Source organism: Taudactylus pleione, unplaced genomic scaffold (genome assembly GCF_031769625.1).
Source record: "Taudactylus pleione unplaced genomic scaffold, aTauple2 ptg000189l, whole genome shotgun sequence".
NCBI lineage: Eukaryota > Metazoa > Chordata > Amphibia > Anura > Myobatrachidae > Taudactylus > Taudactylus pleione.
This window is the reverse complement of record NW_028284591.1, coordinates 12,181,322-12,199,340: the sequence shown is the minus strand read 5'-3', so window position 1 is coordinate 12,199,340 and position 18,019 is coordinate 12,181,322. Positions and strand designations below refer to the sequence as shown.

Genomic DNA, 18,019 nt, shown 5'->3' with positions numbered 1-18,019 from the left:
AGATAGGGGGCGGTGCAACTGCAAAGCTAGCGTACAGATAGGGGGCGGTGCAACTGCAAAGCAAGCGTACAGATAGGGGGCGGTACACCTGCAAAGCAAGCGCACAGATAGGGGGCGGTACAACTGCAAACCAAGCGTACAGATAGGGGGCGGTACAGCTGCAAACCAAGCGTACAGATAGGGGGCGGTACAGCTGCAAACCAAGCGCACAGATAGAGGGCGGTACAACTGCAAACCAAGCGCACAGATAGGGGGCGGTACAGCGGCAAACCAAACGTACAGATAGGGGGCGGTGCAGCTGCAAACCAAGCGTACAGATAGGGGGCCGTACTGCTGCAAACCAAGCGCACAGATAGGGGGCGGTACAGCTGCAAACCAAGCATACAGATAGGGGGCGGTACAGCTGCAAACCAAGCACACAGATAGGGGGCGGTACAGCTTCAAACCAAGTGCACAGATAGGGGGCGGTACAGCTGCAAACCAAGCGTACAGATAGGGGGCGGTGCAGCTGCAAACCAAGCGCACAGATAGGGGGCGGTACAGCTGCAAACCAAGCGCACAGATAGGGGGCGGTACTGCTGCAAACCAAGCGCACAGATAGGGGGCGGTACTGCTGCAAACCAAGCGCACAGATAGGGGGCGGTACTGCTGCAAACCAAGCGCACAGATAGGGGGCGGTACAGCTGCAAACCAAGCGCACAGATAGGGGACGGTACAGCTGCAAACCAAGCGCACAGATAGGGGGCGGTACAGCTGCAAACCAAGCGTACAGATAGGGGGCGGTACAGCTGCAAACCAAGCGTACAGATAGGGGGCGGTACAGCTGCAAACCAAGCGTACAGATAGGGGGCGGTACAGCTGCAAACCAAGCGCACAGATAGGGGGCGGTACAGTTGCAAACCAAGCGCACAGATAGGGGGCGGTACAACTGCAAACCAAGCGTACAGATAGGGGGCGGTGCAGCTGCAAACCAAGCGCACAGATAGGGGGCGGTACAGCTGCAAACCAAGTGCACAGATAGGGGACGGTACAGCTGCAAACCAAGCGCACAGATAGGGGACGGTACAACTGCTAACCAAGCGCACAGATAGGGGACGGTACAACTGCAAACCAAGCGCACAGATAGGAGGCGGTACTGCTGCAAACCAAGCACACAGATAGGGGGCGGTACAGCTGCAAACCAAGCATACAGATAGGGGGCGGTACAACTGCAAACCAAGCGCACAGATAGAGGGCGGTACAGGTGCAAACCAAGCGTACAGATAGGGGAAGGTACTGCTGCAAACCAACCGTACAGATAGGGGGCGGTACAGCTGCAAACCAACCGTACAGATAGGGGGCGGTACAGCTGCAAACCAAGCGCACAGATAGGGGGCGGTGCGACGGCAAAGCAAGCGTACAGATAGGGGGCGGTGCAACTGCAAAGCAAGCGTACAGATAGGGGGCGGTACAGCTGCAAACCAAGCGCACAGATAGGGGGCGGTACAACTGCAAACCAAGCGTACAGATAGGGGGCGGTACAGCTGCAAACCAAGCGTACAGATAGGGGGCGGTACAGCTGCAAACCAAGCGCACAGATAGAGGGCGGTACAACTGCAAACCAAGCGCACAGATAAGGGGCGGTACAGCGGCAAACCAAGCGTACAGATAGGGGGCGATGCAGCTGCAAACCAAGCGTACAGATAGGGGGCGGTGCAGCTGCAAACCAAGCGTACAGATAGGGGGCGGTACAGGTGCAAACCAAGCGTACAGATAGGGGGCGGTGCAGAGATAGGGGGCGGTGCAGCTGCAAACCAAGCGTACAGATAGGGGGCGGTGCAGCTGCAAACCAAGCGTACAGATAGGGGGCGGTGCACAAATAGGGGGCGCTGCAGCTGCAAGCCAAGCGCACAGATAGGGGGCGGTGCAGCTGCAAATCAAGTGCACAGATAGGGGGCGGTGCAGCTGCAAACCAACCGTACAGATAGGGGGCGGTACAGCTGCAAACCAACCGTACGGATAGGGGGCGGTACAGCTGCAAACCAAGCGCACAGATAGGGGGCGGTGCAACTGCAAAGCAAGCGTACAGATAGGGGGCGGTGCAACTGCAAAGCAAGCGTACAGATAGGGGGCGGTACAGCTGCAAACCAAGCGCACAGATAGAGGGCGGTACAACTGCAAACCAAGCGTACAGATAGGGGGCGGTACAGCTGCAAACCAAGCGTACAGATAGGGGGCGGTACAGCTGCAAACCAAGCGCACAGATAGAGGGCGGTACAACTGCAAACCAAGCGCACAGATAGGGGGCGGTACAGCGGCAAACCAAGCGTACAGATAGGGGGCGGTGCAGCTGCAAACCAAGCGTACAGATAGGGGGCGGTACAGGTGCACACCAAGCGTACAGATAGGGGGCGGCGCAGCTGCAAAACAAGCGTACAGATAGGGGGCAGTGCACAGATAAGGGGTGGTGCAGCTGCAAACCAAGCGTACAGATAGGGGGCGGTGGAGCTGCAAACCAAGCGCACAGATAGGGGGCGGTGCATAGATAGGGGGCGGTGCAGCTGCAATCCAAGCGTACAGATAGGGGGCGGAACTTCTGCAAACCAAGCGCACAGATAGGAGGCGGTACAGCTGCAAACCAAGCGCACAGATAGGGGGCGGTACAGCTGCAAACCAAGCATACAGATAGGGAGCGGTACAGCTGCAAACCAAGCGTACAGATAGGGGGCGGTACAACTACAAACCAAGTGCACAGATAGGGGGCGGTACAGCTGCAAACCAAGCGCACAGATAGGGGGCGGTACAGCTTCAAACCAAGCATACAGATAGGGAGCGGTACAGCTGCAAACCAAGCGTACAGATAGGGGGCGGTACAACTGCAAACCAAGTGCACAGATAAGGGGCGGTACAACTGCAAACCAAGCGCACAGATAGGGGGCGGTACAACTGCAAACCAAGCGCACAGATAGGGGGCGGTACAGCTGCAAACCAAGCGTACAGATAGGGGGCGGTACAACTGCAAACCAAGCGCACAGATAGGGGGCGGTGCAGCTGCAAACCAAGCGCACAGATAGGGGGCGCTGCAGCTGCAAACCAAGCGCACAGATAGGGGGCGGTGCAGCTGCAAACCAAGTGCACAGATAGGGGGCGGTGCAGCTGCAAACCAAGCGAACAGATAGGGGGCGGTGCAGCTGCAAACCAAGCGTACAGATAGGGGGCGGTACTGCTGCAAACCAAGCGCACAGATAGGGGGCGGTACAGCTGCAAATCAAGCGCACAGATAGGGGGTGGTACAGCTGCAAACCAAGCGTACAGATAGGGGGCGGTACAGCTGCAAACCAAGCGCACAGATAGGGGGCGGTACAACTGAAAACCAAGCGCACAGATAGGGGGCGGTGCAGCTGCAAACCAAGCGTACAGATAGGGGGCGGTGCAGCTGCAAACCAAGCGTACAGGTGCAAACCAAGCGTACAGATAGGGGGCGGTGCAGCTGCAAACCAAGCGTACAGATAGGGGGCGGTGCACAGATAGGGGGCGGTGCACAGATAGGGGGCGGTGCAGCTGCAAACCAAGCGTACAGATAGGGGGCGGTGCAGCTGCAAACCAAGCATACAGATAGGGGGCGGTGCACAGATAGGGGGCGGTGCAGCTGCAAACCAACCGTACAGATAGGGGGCGGTACTGCTGCAAACCAAGCGCACAGATAGGAGGCGGTACAGCTGCAAACCAAGCGCACAGATAGGGGGCGGTACAGCTGCAAACCAAGCACACAGATAGGGGGCGGTACAACTGCAAACCAAGCATACAGATAGTGGGCGGTACAACTGCAAACCAAGCGCACAGATAGGGGGCGGTACTGCTGCAAACCAAGCGCACAGATAGGGTGCGGTACAGCTGCAAACCAAGCGTACAGATAGGGGGCGGTACATGTGCAAACCAAGCGTACAGATAGGGGGCGGTACAGGTGCCAACCAAGCGTACAGATAGGGGGCGGTACATCTGCAAACCAAGCGCACAGATAGGGAGCGGTGCAGCTGCAAACCAAGCGCACAGATAGGGGGCGGTGCAGCTGCAAACCAAGCGCACAGATAGGGGGCGGTGCAGCTGCAAACCAAGCGCACAGATAGGGGGCGGTGCAGCTGCAAACCAAGCGCACAGATAGGGGGCGGTACTGCTGCAAACCAAACGCACAGATAGGGGGCGGTACAGCTGCAAATCAAGCGCACAGATAGGGGGCGGTACAGCTGCAAACCAAGCGCACAGATAGGGGGCGGTGCAGCTGCAAACCAAGCGCACAGATAGGGGGCGGTGCAGCTGCAAACCAAGCGCACAGATAGGGGGCGGTGCAGCTGCAAACCAAGCGCACAGATAGGGGGCGGTGCAGCTGCAAACCAAGCGCACAGATAGGGGGCGGTGCAGCTGCAAACCAAGCGCACAGATAGGGGGCGGTGCAGCTGCAAACCAAGCACACAGATAGGGGGCGGTACTGCTGCAAACCAAGCGCACAGATAGGGGGCGGTACTGCTGCAAACCAAGCACACAGATAGGGGGCGGTACAGCTGCAAACCAAGCATACAGATAGGGGGCGGTACAACTGCAAACCAAGCGCACAGATAGAGGGCGGTACAGGTGCAAACCAAGCGTACAGATAGGGGGCGGTGCAGCTGCAAACCAAGCGTACAGATAGGGGGCGGTGCACAGATAGGGGGCGGTGCACAGATAGGGGGCGGTGCAGCTGCAAACCAAGCGTACAGATAGGGGGCGGTGCAGCTGCAAAGCAAGCATACAGATAGGGGGCGGTGCACAGATAGGGGGCGGTGCCGCTGCAAACCAACCGTACAGATAGGGGGCGGTACTGCTGCAAACCAAGCGCACAGATAGGAGGCGGTACAGCTGCAAACCAAGCGCACAGATAGGGGGCGGTACAGCTGCAAACCAAGCGCACAGATAGGGGGCGGTACAGCTACAAACCAAACGCACAGATAGGGGGCGGTACAACTGCAAACCAAGCATACAGATAGAGGGCAGTACAACTGCAAACCAAGCGCACAGATAGGGGGCGGTACTGCTGCAAACCAAGCGCACAGATAGGGTGCGGTACAGCTGCAAACCAAGCGTACAGATAGGGGGCGGTACATGTGCAAACCAAGCGTACAGATAGGGGGCGGTACAGGTGCAAACCAAGCGTACAGATAGGGGGCGGTACAGCTGCAAACCAAGCGCACAGATAGGGGGCGGTGCAGCTGCAAACCAAGCGCACCGATAGGGGGCGGTGCAGCTGCAAACCAAGTGCACAGATAGGGGGCGGTGCAGCTGCAAACCAAGCACACAGATAGGGGGCGGTGCAGCTGCAAACCAAGCACACAGATAGGGGGCGGTGCAGCTGCAAACCAAGCGCACAGATAGGGGGCGGTGCAGCTGCAAACCAAGCGTACAGATAGGGGGCCGTACTGCTGCAAACCAAGCGCACAGATAGAGGGCGGTACAGCTGCAAATCAAGCGCACAGATAGGGGGCGGTACAGCTGCAAACCAAGCGTACAGATAGGGGGCGGTACAGCTACAAACCAAGCGCACAGATAGGGGGCGGTACAACTGAAAACCAAGCGCACAGATAGGGGGCGGTGCACAGATAGGGGGCGGTGCACAGATAGGGGGCGGTGCAGCTGCAAACCAAGCGTACAGATAGTGGGCGGTGCAGCTGCAAACCAAGCATACAGATAGGGGGCGGTGCACAGATAGGTGGCGGTGCAGCTGCAAACCAACCGTACAGATAGGGGGCGGTACTGCTGCAAACCAAGCGCACAGATAGGAGACGGTACAGCTGCAAACCAAGCGCACAGATAGGGGGCGGTACAGCTGCAAACCAAGCGCACAGATAGGGGGCGGTACAACTGCAAACCAAGCATACAGATAGCGGGCGGTACAACTGCAAACCAAGCGCACAGATAGGGGGCGGTACTGCTGCAAACCAAGCGAACAGATAGGGTGCGGTACAGCTGCAAACCAAGCGTACAGATAGGGGGCGGTACATGTGCAAACCAAGCGTACAGATAGGGGCGGTACAGGTGCAAACCAAGCGTACAGATAGGGGGCGGTACAGCTGCAAACCAAGCGCACAGATAGGGGGCGGTGCAGCTGCAAACCAAGCGCACAGATAGGGGGCGGTGCAGCTGCAAACCAAGTGCACAGATAGGGGGCGGTGCAGCTGCAAACCAAGCACACAGATAGGGGGCGGTGGAGCTGCAAACCAAGCGCACAGATAGGGGGCGGTGCAGCTGCAAACCAAGCGCACAGATAGGGGGCGGTGCAGCTGCAAACCAAGCGTAAAGATAGGGGGCGGTACTGCTGCAAACCAAGCGCACAGATAGGGGGCGGTACAGCTGCAAATCAAGCGCACAGATAGGGGGCGGTACAGCTGCAAACCAAGCGTACAGATAGGGGGCGGTACAGCTGCAAACCAAGCGCACAGATAGGGGGCGGTACAACTGAAAACCAAGCGTACAGATAGGGGGCGGTGCAGCTGCAAACCAAGCGTACAGATAGGGGGCGGTACAGGTGCAAACCAAGCGTACAGATAGGGGGCGGTGCAGCTGCAAACCAAGCATACAGATAGGGGGCGGTGCACAGATAGGGGGCGGTGCACAGATAGGGGGCGGTGCAGCTGCAAACCAAGCGTACAGATAGGGGGCGGTGCAGCTGCAAAGCAAGCATACAGATAGGGGGCGGTGCACAGATAGGGGGCGGTGCAGCTGCAAACCAACCGTACAGATAGGGGGCGGTACTGCTGCAAACCAAGCGCACAGATAGGAGGCGGTACAGCTGCAAACCAAGCGCACAGATAGGGGGCGGTACAGCTGCAAACCAAGCGCACAGATAGGGGGCAGTACAACTGCAAACCAAGCATACAGATAGGGGGCGGTACAACTGCAAACCAAGCTCACAGATAGGGGGCGGTACTGCTAGAAACCAAGCGCACAGATAGGGTGCGGTACAGCTGCAAACCAAGCGTACAGATAGGGGGCGGTACATGTGCAAACCAAGCGTACAGATAGGGGGCGGTACAGGTGCAAACCAAGCGTACAGATAGGGGGCGGTACAGCTGCAAACCAAGCGTACAGATAGGGGGTGGTACAGGTGCAAACCAAGCGTACAGATAGTGGGCGGTACAGGTGCAAACCAAGCGTACAAATAGGGGGCGGTACAGGTGCAAATCAAGCGTACAGATAGGGGGCGGTGCAGGTGCAAACCAAGCGCACAAATTAGGGGGCGGTACAGGTGCAAACCAAGCGTACAGATAGGGGGCGGTACAGGTGCAAACCAAGCGTACAGATAGGGGCAGTACAGGTGCAAACCAAGCGTACAGATAGGGGGCAGTACAGCTGCAAACCAAGAATACAGATAGGGGGCGTTACAGCTGCAAACCAAGCGTACAGATAGGGGGCGGTGCAGCCAGGGGCGTAAGTAGGTAGCTGAAGGCCCATTAACAAAAGTTTGTAAGGGCCCCTATGTACTACCTATGGTTAAAGATGTGTATAACACATGTAACTTTGACAAGGAAGTTGGGTGCCTTCAGCTCTGGCCCCATACCAGCTGCACCCATTCCATCTATGGTAGTTATGCCCATGGGTGCAACTGCAAACCAAGTGTACAGATAGGGGGCGGTACAACTGAAAACCAAGCGCACAGATAGGGGGCGGTGCAGCTGCAAACCAAGCGTACAGATAGGGGGCGGTACAGGTGCAAACCAAGCGTACAGATAGGGGGCGGTGCAGCTGCAAACCAAGCGTACAGATAGGGGGCGGTGCACAGATAGGGGGCGGTGCACAGATAGGGGGCGGTGCAGCTGCAAACCAAGCGTACAGATAGGGGGCGGTGCAGCTGCAAACCAAGCATACAGATAGGGGGCGGTGCACAGATAGGGGGCGGTGCCGCTGCAAACCAACCGTACAGATAGGGGGCGGTACTGCTGCAAACCAAGCGCACAGATAGGAGGCGGTACAGCTGCAAACCAAGCGCACAGATAGGGGGCGGTACAGCTGCAAACCAAGCGCACAGATAGGGGGCGGTACAGCTACAAACCAAACGCACAGATAGGGGGCGGTATAACTGCAAACCAAGCATACAGATAGAGGGCAGTACAACTGCAAACCAAGCGCACAGATAGGGGGCGGTACTGCTGCAAACCAAGCGCACAGATAGGGTGCGGTACAGCTGCAAACCAAGCGTACAGATAGGGGGCGGTACATGTGCAAACCAAGCGTACAGATAGGGGGCGGTACAGGTGCAAACCAAGCGTACAGATAGGGGGCGGTACAGCTGCAAACCAAGCGCACAGATAGGGGGCGGTGCAGCTGCAAACCAAGCGCACAGATAGGGGGCGGTGCAGCTGCAAACCAAGTGCACAGATAGGGGGCGGTGCAGCTGCAAACCAAGTGCACAGATAGGGGGCGGTGCAGCTGCAAACCAAGCACACAGATAGGGGGCGGTGCAGCTGCAAACCAAGCGCACAGATAGGGGGCGGTGCAGCTGCAAACCAAGAGTACAGATAGGGGGCGGTACTGCTGCAAACCAAGTGCACAGATAGGGGGCGGTACAGCTGCAAATCAAGCGCACAGATAGGGGCAGTACAGCTGCAAACCAAGCGTACAGATAGGGGGCGGTACAGCTGCAAACCAAGCGCACAGATAGGGGGCGGTACAACTGAAAACCAAGCGCACAGATAGGGGGCGGTGCACAGATAGGGGGCGGTGCACAGATAGGGGGCGGTGCAGCTGCAAACCAAGCGTACAGATAGGGGGTGGTGCAGCTGCAAACCAAGCATACAGATAGGGGGCGGTGCACAGATAGGTGGCGGTGCAGCTGCAAACCAACCGTACAGATAGGGGGCGGTACTGCTGCAAACCAAGCGCACAGATAGGAGACGGTACAGCTGCAAACCAAGCGCACAGATAGGGGGCGGTACAGCTGCAAACCAAGCGCACAGATAGGGGGCGGTACAACTGCAAACCAAGCATACAGATAGGGGGCGGTACAACTGCAAACCAAGCGCACAGATAGGGGGCGGTACTGCTGCAAACCAAGCGAACAGATAGGGTGCGGTACAGCTGCAAACCAAGCGTACAGATAGGGGGCGGTACATGTGCAAACCAAGCGTACAGATAGGGGCGGTACAGGTGCAAACCAAGCGTACAGATAGGGGGCGGTACAGCTGCAAACCAAGCGCACAGATAGGGGGCGGTGCAGCTGCAAACCAAGCGCACAGATAGGGGGCGTTGCAGCTGCAAACCAAGTGCACAGATAGGGGGCGGTGCAGCTGCAAACCAAGCACACAGATAGGGGGCGGTGCAGCTGCAAACCAAGCGCACAGATAGGGGGCGGTGCAGCTGCAAACCAAGCGTAAAGATAGTGGGCGGTACTGCTGCAAACCAAGCGCACAGAAAGGGGGCGGTACAGCTGCAAATCAAGCGCACAGATAGGGGGCGGTACAGCTGCAAACCAAGCGTACAGATAGGGGGCGGTACAGCTGCAAACCAAGCGCACAGATAGGGGGCGGTACAACTGAAAACCAAGCGTACAGATAGGGGGCGGTGCAGCTGCAAACCAAGCGTACAGATAGGGGGCGGTACAGGTGCAAACCAAGCGTACAGATAGGGGTCGGTGCAGCTGCAAACCAAGCATACAGATAGGGGGCGGTGCACAGATAGGGGGCGGTGCACAGATAGGGGGCGGTGCAGCTGCAAACCAAGCGTACAGATAGGGGGCGGTGCAGCTGCAAACCAAGCATACAGATAGGGGGCGGTGCACAGATAGGGGGCGGTGCAGCTGCAAACCAACCGTACAGATAGGGGGCGGTACTGCTGCAAACCAAGCGCACAGATAGGAGGCGGTACAGCTGCAAACCAAGCGCACAGATAGGGGGCGGTACAGCTGCAAACCAAGCGCACAGATAGGGGGCAGTACAACTGCAAACCAAGCATACAGATAGGGGGCGGTACAACTGCAAACCAAGCGCACAGATAGGGGGCGGTACTGCTGGAAACCAAGCGCACAGATAGGGTGTGGTACAGCTGCAAACCAAGCGTACAGATAGGGGGCGGTACATGTGCAAACCAAGCGTAAAGATAGGGGGCGGTACAGGTGCAAACCAAGCGTACAGATAGGGGGCGGTACAGCTGCAAACCAAGCGTACAGATAGGGGGTGGTACAGGTGCAAACCAAGCGTACAGATAGTGGGCGGTACAGGTGCAAACCAAGCGTACAAATAGGGGGCGGTACAGGTGCAAATCAAGCGTACAGATAGGGGGCGGTGCAGGTGCAAACCAAGCGCACAAATTAGGGGGCGGTACAGGTGCAAACCAAGCGTACAGATAGGGGGCGGTGCAGCTGCAAACCAAGCATACAGATAGGGGGCGGTGCACAGATAGGTGGCGGTGCAGCTGCAAACCAACCGTACAGATAGGGGGCGGTACTGCTGCAAACCAAGCGCACAGATAGGAGACGGTACAGCTGCAAACCAAGCGCACAGATAGGGGGCGGTACAGCTGCAAACCAAGCGCACAGATAGGGGGCGGTACAACTGCAAACCAAGCCTACAGATAGGGGGCGGTACAACTGCAAACCAAGCGCACAGATAGGGGGCGGTACTGCTGCAAACCAAGCGAACAGATAGGGTGCGGTACAGCTGCAAACCAAGCGTACAGATAGGGGGCGGTACATGTGCAAACCAAGCGTACAGATAGGGGCGGTACAGGTGCAAACCAAGCGTACAGATAGGGGGCGGTACAGCTGCAAACCAAGCGCACAGATAGGGGGCGGTGCAGCTGCAAACCAAGCGCACAGATAGGGGGCGGTGCAGCTGCAAACCAAGTGCACAGATAGGGGGCGGTGCAGCTGCAAACCAAGCACACAGATAGGGGGCGGTGCAGCTGCAAACCAAGCGCACAGATAGGGGGCGGTGCAGCTGCAAACCAAGCGCACAGATAGGGGGCGGTGCAGCTGCAAACCAAGCGTAAAGATAGGGGGCGGTACTGCTGCAAACCAAGCGCACAGATAGGGGGCGGTACAGCTGCAAATCAAGCGCACAGATAGGGGGCGGTACAGCTGCAAACCAAGCGTACAGATAGGGGCGGTACAGCTGCAAACCAAGCGCACAGATAGGGGGCGGTACAACTGAAAACCAAGCGTACAGATAGGGGGCGGTGCAGCTGCAAACCAAGCGTACAGATAGGGGGCGGTACAGGTGCAAACCAAGCGTACAGATAGGGGGCGGTGCAGCTGCAAACCAAGCATACAGATAGGGGGCGGTGCACAGATAGGGGGCGGTGCACAGATAGGGGGCGGTGCAGCTGCAAACCAAGCGTACAGATAGGGGGCGGTGCAGCTGCAAACCAAGCATACAGATAGGGGGCGGTGCACAGATAGGGGGCGGTGCAGCTGCAAACCAACCGTACAGATAGGGGGCGGTACTGCTGCAAACCAAGCGCACAGATAGGAGGCGGTACAGCTGCAAACCAAGCGCACAGATAGGGGGCGGTACAGCTGCAAACCAAGCGCACAGATAGGGGGCAGTACAACTGCAAACCAAGCATACAGATAGGGGGCGGTACAACTGCAAACCAAGCGCACAGATAGGGGGCGGTACTGCTGGAAACCAAGCGCACAGATAGGGTGCGGTACAGCTGCAAACCAAGCGTACAGATAGGGGGCGGTACATGTGCAAACCAAGCGTACAGATAGGGGGCGGTACAGGTGCAAACCAAGCGTACAGATAGGGGGCGGTACAGCTGCAAACCAAGCGTACAGATAGGGGGCGGTACAGGTGCAAACCAAGCGTACAGATAGGGGGCGGTACAGCTGCAAACCAAGCGTACAGATAGGGGGTGGTACAGGTGCAAACCAAGCGTACAGATAGTGGGCGGTACAGGTGCAAACCAAGCGTACAAATAGGGGGCGGTACAGGTGCAAATCAAGCGTACAGATAGGGGGCGGTGCAGGTGCAAACCAAGCGCACAAATTAGGGGGCGGTACAGGTGCAAACCAAGCGTACAGATAGGGGGCGGTACAGGTGCAAACCAAGCGTACAGATAGGGGCAGTACAGGTGCAAACCAAGCGTACAGATAGGGGGCAGTACAGCTGCAAACCAAGAATACAGATAGGGGGCGTTACAGCTGCAAACCAAGCGTACAGATAGGGGGCGGTGCAGCCAGGGGCGTAAGTAGGTAGCTGAAGGCCCATTAACAAAAGTTTGTAAGTGCCCCTATGTACTACCTATGGTTAAAAATGTGTATAACACATGTAACTTTGACAAGGAAGTTGGGTGCCTTCAGCTCTGGCCCCATACCAGCTGCACCCATTCCATCTATGGTAGTTATGCCCATGGGTGCAACTGCAAACCAAGTGTACAGATAGGGGGCGGTACAACTGAAAACCAAGCGCACAGATAGGGGGCGGTGCAGCTGCAAACCAAGCGTACAGATAGGGGGCGGTGCAGCTGCAAACCAAGCGTACAGATAGGGGGCGGTACAGGTGCAAACCAAGCGTACAGATAGGGGGCGGTGCAGCTGCAAACCAAGCGTACAGATAGGGGGCGGTGCACAGATAGGGGGCGGTGCACAGATAGGGGGCGGTGCAGCTGCAAACCAAGCGTACAGATAGGGGGCGGTGCAGCTGCAAACCAAGCATACAGATAGGGGGCGGTGCACAGATAGGGGGCGGTGCCGCTGCAAACCAACCGTACAGATAGGGGGCGGTACTGCTGCAAACCAAGCGCACAGATAGGAGGCGGTACAGCTGCAAACCAAGCGCACAGATAGGGGGCGGTACAGCTGCAAACCAAGCGCACAGATAGGGGGCGGTACAGCTACAAACCAAACGCACAGATAGGGGGCGGTACAACTGCAAACCAAGCATACAGATAGAGAGCAGTACAACTGCAAACCAAGCGCACAGATAGGGGGCGGTACTGCTGCAAACCAAGCGCACAGATAGGGTGCGGTACAGCTGCAAACCAAGCGTACAGATAGGGGGCGGTACATGTGCAAACCAAGCGTACAGATAGGGGGCGGTACAGGTGCAAACCAAGCGTACAGATAGGGGGCGGTACAGCTGCAAACCAAGCGCACAGATAGGGGGCGGTGCAGCTGCAAACCAAGCGCACCGATAGGGGGCGGTGCAGCTGCAAACCAAGTGCACAGATAGGGGGCGGTGCAGCTGCAAACCAAGCACACAGATAGGGGGCGGTGCAGCTGCAAACCAAGCACACAGATAGGGGGCGGTGCAGCTGCAAACCAAGCACACAGATAGGGGGCGGTGCAGCTGCAAACCAAGCGTACAGATAGGGGGCGGTACTGCTGCAAACCAAGCGCACAGATAGGGGGCGGTACAGCTGCAAATCAAGCGCACAGATAGGGGGCAGTACAGCTGCAAACCAAGCGTACAGATAGGGGGCGGTACAGCTGCAAACCAAGCGCACAGATAGGGGGCGGTACAACTGAAAACCAAGCGCACAGATAGGGGGCGGTGCACAGATAGGGGGCGGTGCACAGATAGGGGGCGGTGCAGCTGCAAACCAAGCGTACAGATAGGGGGCGGTGCAGCTGCAAACCAAGCATACAGATAGGGGGCGGTGCACAGATAGGTGGCGGTGCAGCTGCAAACCAACCGTACAGATAGGGGGCGGTACTGCTGCAAACCAAGCGCACAGATAGGAGACGGTACAGCTGCAAACCAAGCGCACAGATAGGGGGCGGTACAGCTGCAAACCAAGCGCACAGATAGGGGGCGGTACAACTGCAAACCAAGCATACAGATAGGGGGCGGTACAACTGCAAACCAAGCGCACAGATAGGGGGCGGTACTGCTGCAAACCAAGCGAACAGATAGGGTGCGGTACAGCTGCAAACCAAGCGTACAGATAGGGGCGGTACATGTGCAAACCAAGCGTACAGATAGGGGCGGTACAGGTGCAAACCAAGCGTACAGATAGGGGGCGGTACAGCTGCAAACCAAGCGCACAGATAGGGGGCGGTGCAGCTGCAAACCAAGCGCACAGATAGGGGGCGGTGCAGCTGCAAACCAAGTGCACAGATAGGGGCCGGTGCAGCTGCAAACCAAGCACACAGATAGGGGGCGGTGCAGCTGCAAACCAAGCGCACAGATAGGGGGCGGTGCAGCTGCAAACCAAGCGTAAAGATAGTGGGCGGTACTGCTGCAAACCAAGCGCACAGAAAGGGGGCGGTACAGCTGCAAATCAAGCGCACAGATAGGGGGCGGTACAGCTGCAAACCAAGCGTACAGATAGGGGGCGGTACAGCTGCAAACCAAGCGCACAGATAGGGGGCGGTACAACTGAAAACCAAGCGTACAGATAGGGGGCGGTGCAGCTGCAAACCAAGCGTACAGATAGGGGGCGGTACAGGTGCAAACCAAGCGTACAGATAGGGGGCGGTGCAGCTGCAAACCAAGCATACAGATAGGGGGCGGTGCACAGATAGGGGGCGGTGCACAGATAGGGGGCGGTGCAGCTGCAAACCAAGCGTACAGATAGGGGGCGGTGCAGCTGCAAACCAAGCATACAGATAGGGGGCGGTGCACAGATAGGGGGCGGTGCAGCTGCAAACCAACCGTACAGATAGGGGGCGGTACTGCTGCAAACCAAGCGCACAGATAGGAGGCGGTACAGCTGCAAACCAAGCGCACAGATAGGGGGCGGTACAGCTGCAAACCAAGCGCACAGATAGGGGGCAGTACAACTGCAAACCAAGCATACAGATAGGGGGCGGTACAACTGCAAACCAAGCGCACAGATAGGGGGCGGTACTGCTGGAAACCAAGCGCACAGATAGGGTGCGGTACAGCTGCAAACCAAGCGTACAGATAGGGGGCGGTACATGTGCAAACCAAGCGTACAGATAGGGGGCGGTACAGGTGCAAACCAAGCGTACAGATAGGGGGCGGTACAGCTGCAAACCAAGCGTACAGATAGGGGGTGGTACAGGTGCAAACCAAGCGTACAGATAGTGGGCGGTACAGGTGCAAACCAAGCGTACAAATAGGGGGCGGTACAGGTGCAAATCAAGTGTACAGATAGGGGGCGGTGCAGGTGCAAACCAAGCGCACAAATTAGGGGGCGGTACAGGTGCAAACCAAGCGTACAGATAGGGGGCGGTACAGGTGCAAACCAAGCGTACAGATAGGGGCAGTACAGGTGCAAACCAAGCGTACAGATAGGGGGCAGTACAGCTGCAAACCAAGAATACAGATAGGGGGCGTTACAGCTGCAAACCAAGCGTACAGATAGGGGGCGGTGCAGCCAGGGGCGTAAGTAGGTAGCTGAAGGCCCATTAACAAAAGTTTGTAAGGGCCCCTATGTACTACCTATGGTTAAAAATGTGTATAACACATGTAACTTTGACAAGGAAGTTGGGTGCCTTCAGCTCTGGCCCCATACCAGCTGCACCCATTCCATCTATGGTAGTTATGCCCATGGGTGCAACTGCAAACCAAGTGTACAGATAGGGGCTGAAAATCTGCACTAAGGACCTGATTCAGACCCGCTCGCTAGATGCGTATGCATATTCGGCAAGGCAGGAGATCACACAACAAGGCATTAGCACGCCCACTATGTCTTAGCGTGCGATCGCATTGTGTATGCAGATGCCCACCAGCCTGTCTTAAGACGCCCACTTGCGCACGTCATATCCAGGAAGTGTATGCAACCATTAGTAACATCGAGTTACATTGGATGCGATCGCAGCACTTGTGTTTGACCATACCCTTCTGCAAGCACTGCGAGTGAATACTTCCAAGTGACGTGTACTATGACGCTGCCTTTTAATTATGCACGCCTTTGAAACGGCGTTAAGACGCTCAGACACACTTGCATTTGCACCTCCACTCCCCCGTTTCTAGGGGCCAGCCCCTGTCACCACCCACGAACGGCATCTCCTGTCACTCATTCAGCAGGGCAGTCTATGCGCAGCGAGTGAACGTTTTCTGATCGCTCGCACTGGTTCGCGCATGCGCACTGAGATGCGTACGCATGCGCTGAATGCAAATAATCGGCTGGCTGCCCCTAGCGAGCGGGTCTGAATCAGGTCCTAAGGGCCTGATTCAGAGCCGCTCGTAAGCGGCCGCTCATTCACTCTGAGCGATGTTCGCACAACTGCGCATGCGTATGGGTCGTAATGCGCATGCGCAAACCAGTCATTGCATTCAGAAATCGAGCGCTCGCAAAACAGCGAGGGGCTGCTAATTTGAGTGACAGAATGTACCGTTTGTGGGTGGTAACAGGGGAAGGTGCTTGAAAACGGGGGAGTGGAGATCTGAACGCAGGCGTGCCTAACGGTCAAAAGGGCGTTTAATGGGAGTGCATAATTAGTAAAGGAGCATCATCGACCACGTAATTTGGTTGTCTTCTAGCCTGAACTGCTCGCAGTGATTGCGGTAGGAAAAACCTACCACAAGCACTGCGATATCGGAGATGACGTGTGATGCGAACGGCAAAGGGGCGTCTTTACAAAATAGCGAGCGCATTTTTCGCTCGCTCAGACATAGAGGCGTCAACAAACCGCAATGAGCGAGCGCAAAATTTAAATAGCCAGCCCCTTTTTTTTAACGACCATCCGCATATAGCTTCCGGGTCTGAATCAGGCCCTAAGTTCCATGCACTCTGTGCGGGTAACGATTTACACTCTGCATCCCATCCCTAATTCTATTAATCCGGGTGTACAGTGGCGCAGTAATAACATGCTACAAGCCGTGCACCCGTAGTGACCCATAGAGACCTCCGTAGATGGCGACTTATGTAATATGTGAGAGCCGTTACTGATACCTGTCTCACATCTCACAGGTGCGCACAGGACTCTACGTATGAAAATTACACGCAGAGAGCTCGCTGACGTCAGCGTGGCGGCATGACTAATCACTGGAGAGCGTCGTCCTCTGGGCTCCCATGTTAGCAGATGTGTAGCAGGGATAATATATTATACACTGCACTCTAGAGCTTTCTTATTTTTAACATATGGAATGTATGGTTTCCAATATGACTGTTTTATACCGTGTTCTGCAATTATTAGTAATCTGGGCTGAATGACATTATTATTACACATGTGCTTTAAACTAATTCATAACACATTGTAGTCTATTGTATATATTTTGTTTACAATTGTCCTATTTTGCATAGTACAGATGTCTCCTCTTACACCTATCCTCAAATGACGCCAAATATCCACGCTTGACGCACTATGGACTTTTGCGACATAGGGCCGTATTCAATTAATTTTGCGTACGCGATAAAGTTCCACCTGCTGGTATTTTCGCCTGCATCACGCATTTTAGCCGCGGAAACTTATCGTGCGCGTACCCACGATTCGCCCTATTCAATTCCAAAAGACGCGAAAACGGAAACACGCGAAGTCAGAACAGGCGAAAAATGGTGTCAGAATCGGGGAAATCAGCCTGAACTCCCCAAACACATGCAGAAACATAGGGGATCAATGTATGAGGGTTGTTCAAAAAGTAATGCCTAAATGCTCATAACTCTGAAATAATATGCAACATTTATTTGAAACTTTGTCAGTTTGTAGTTTAATATGTCTGCTAACTATATATGTAGTTTTGTTTAGGTAGTCTAAGAAATACCATGGAATCCAAGATGAAACAAAGAGCCGTCATTGAATTTCTGGAAAAAGAAGGCTGCAGTGCTACAGAAATCCACAGAAGACAGAAAAAAGTGTATGGTGAGCGTACAATTGACTATAGCAATGTGAGAAGGTGGATGAAGCGTTTTCAATTGGGAGAATCGCCCATGTGCGACAAACCTCGTGATGGCAGACCATCAACTGCAGTGACAGCAGAGAACCGGCACAAAGTCGATGCCATGATTCAGAAAGACCATTGTGTGACCATCAGAGATCTCAGTGATGAACTGGAATGTAGCCATGGCACTGTATAACACTAACCAATGATTTGGGATATGGTAAAGTGTGTGCTAAATGGGTTCCATAGCAATTAACCAGGGATCATAAGGCCCAGAGGTT

The 18,019-nt window shown here is 56.0% G+C and overlaps 1 protein-coding gene across 1 annotated transcript in view; it reads left to right on the top strand.

Moving 5' to 3' along the window:
- SIGLEC15 (sialic acid binding Ig like lectin 15) overlaps positions 1-16,915 on the top strand; it is a 98,352-nt gene extending 81,437 nt beyond the window's left edge. The window contains exon 6 of the mRNA XM_088476519.1: positions 16,831-16,915. Within this exon, the coding sequence (XP_088332645.1) occupies positions 16,831-16,879 (49 nt within the window). The 3' untranslated portion in view covers positions 16,880-16,915. The remainder of the gene's footprint in view (positions 1-16,830) is intronic.
- Positions 16,916-18,019: the final 1,104 nt, after the last annotated feature.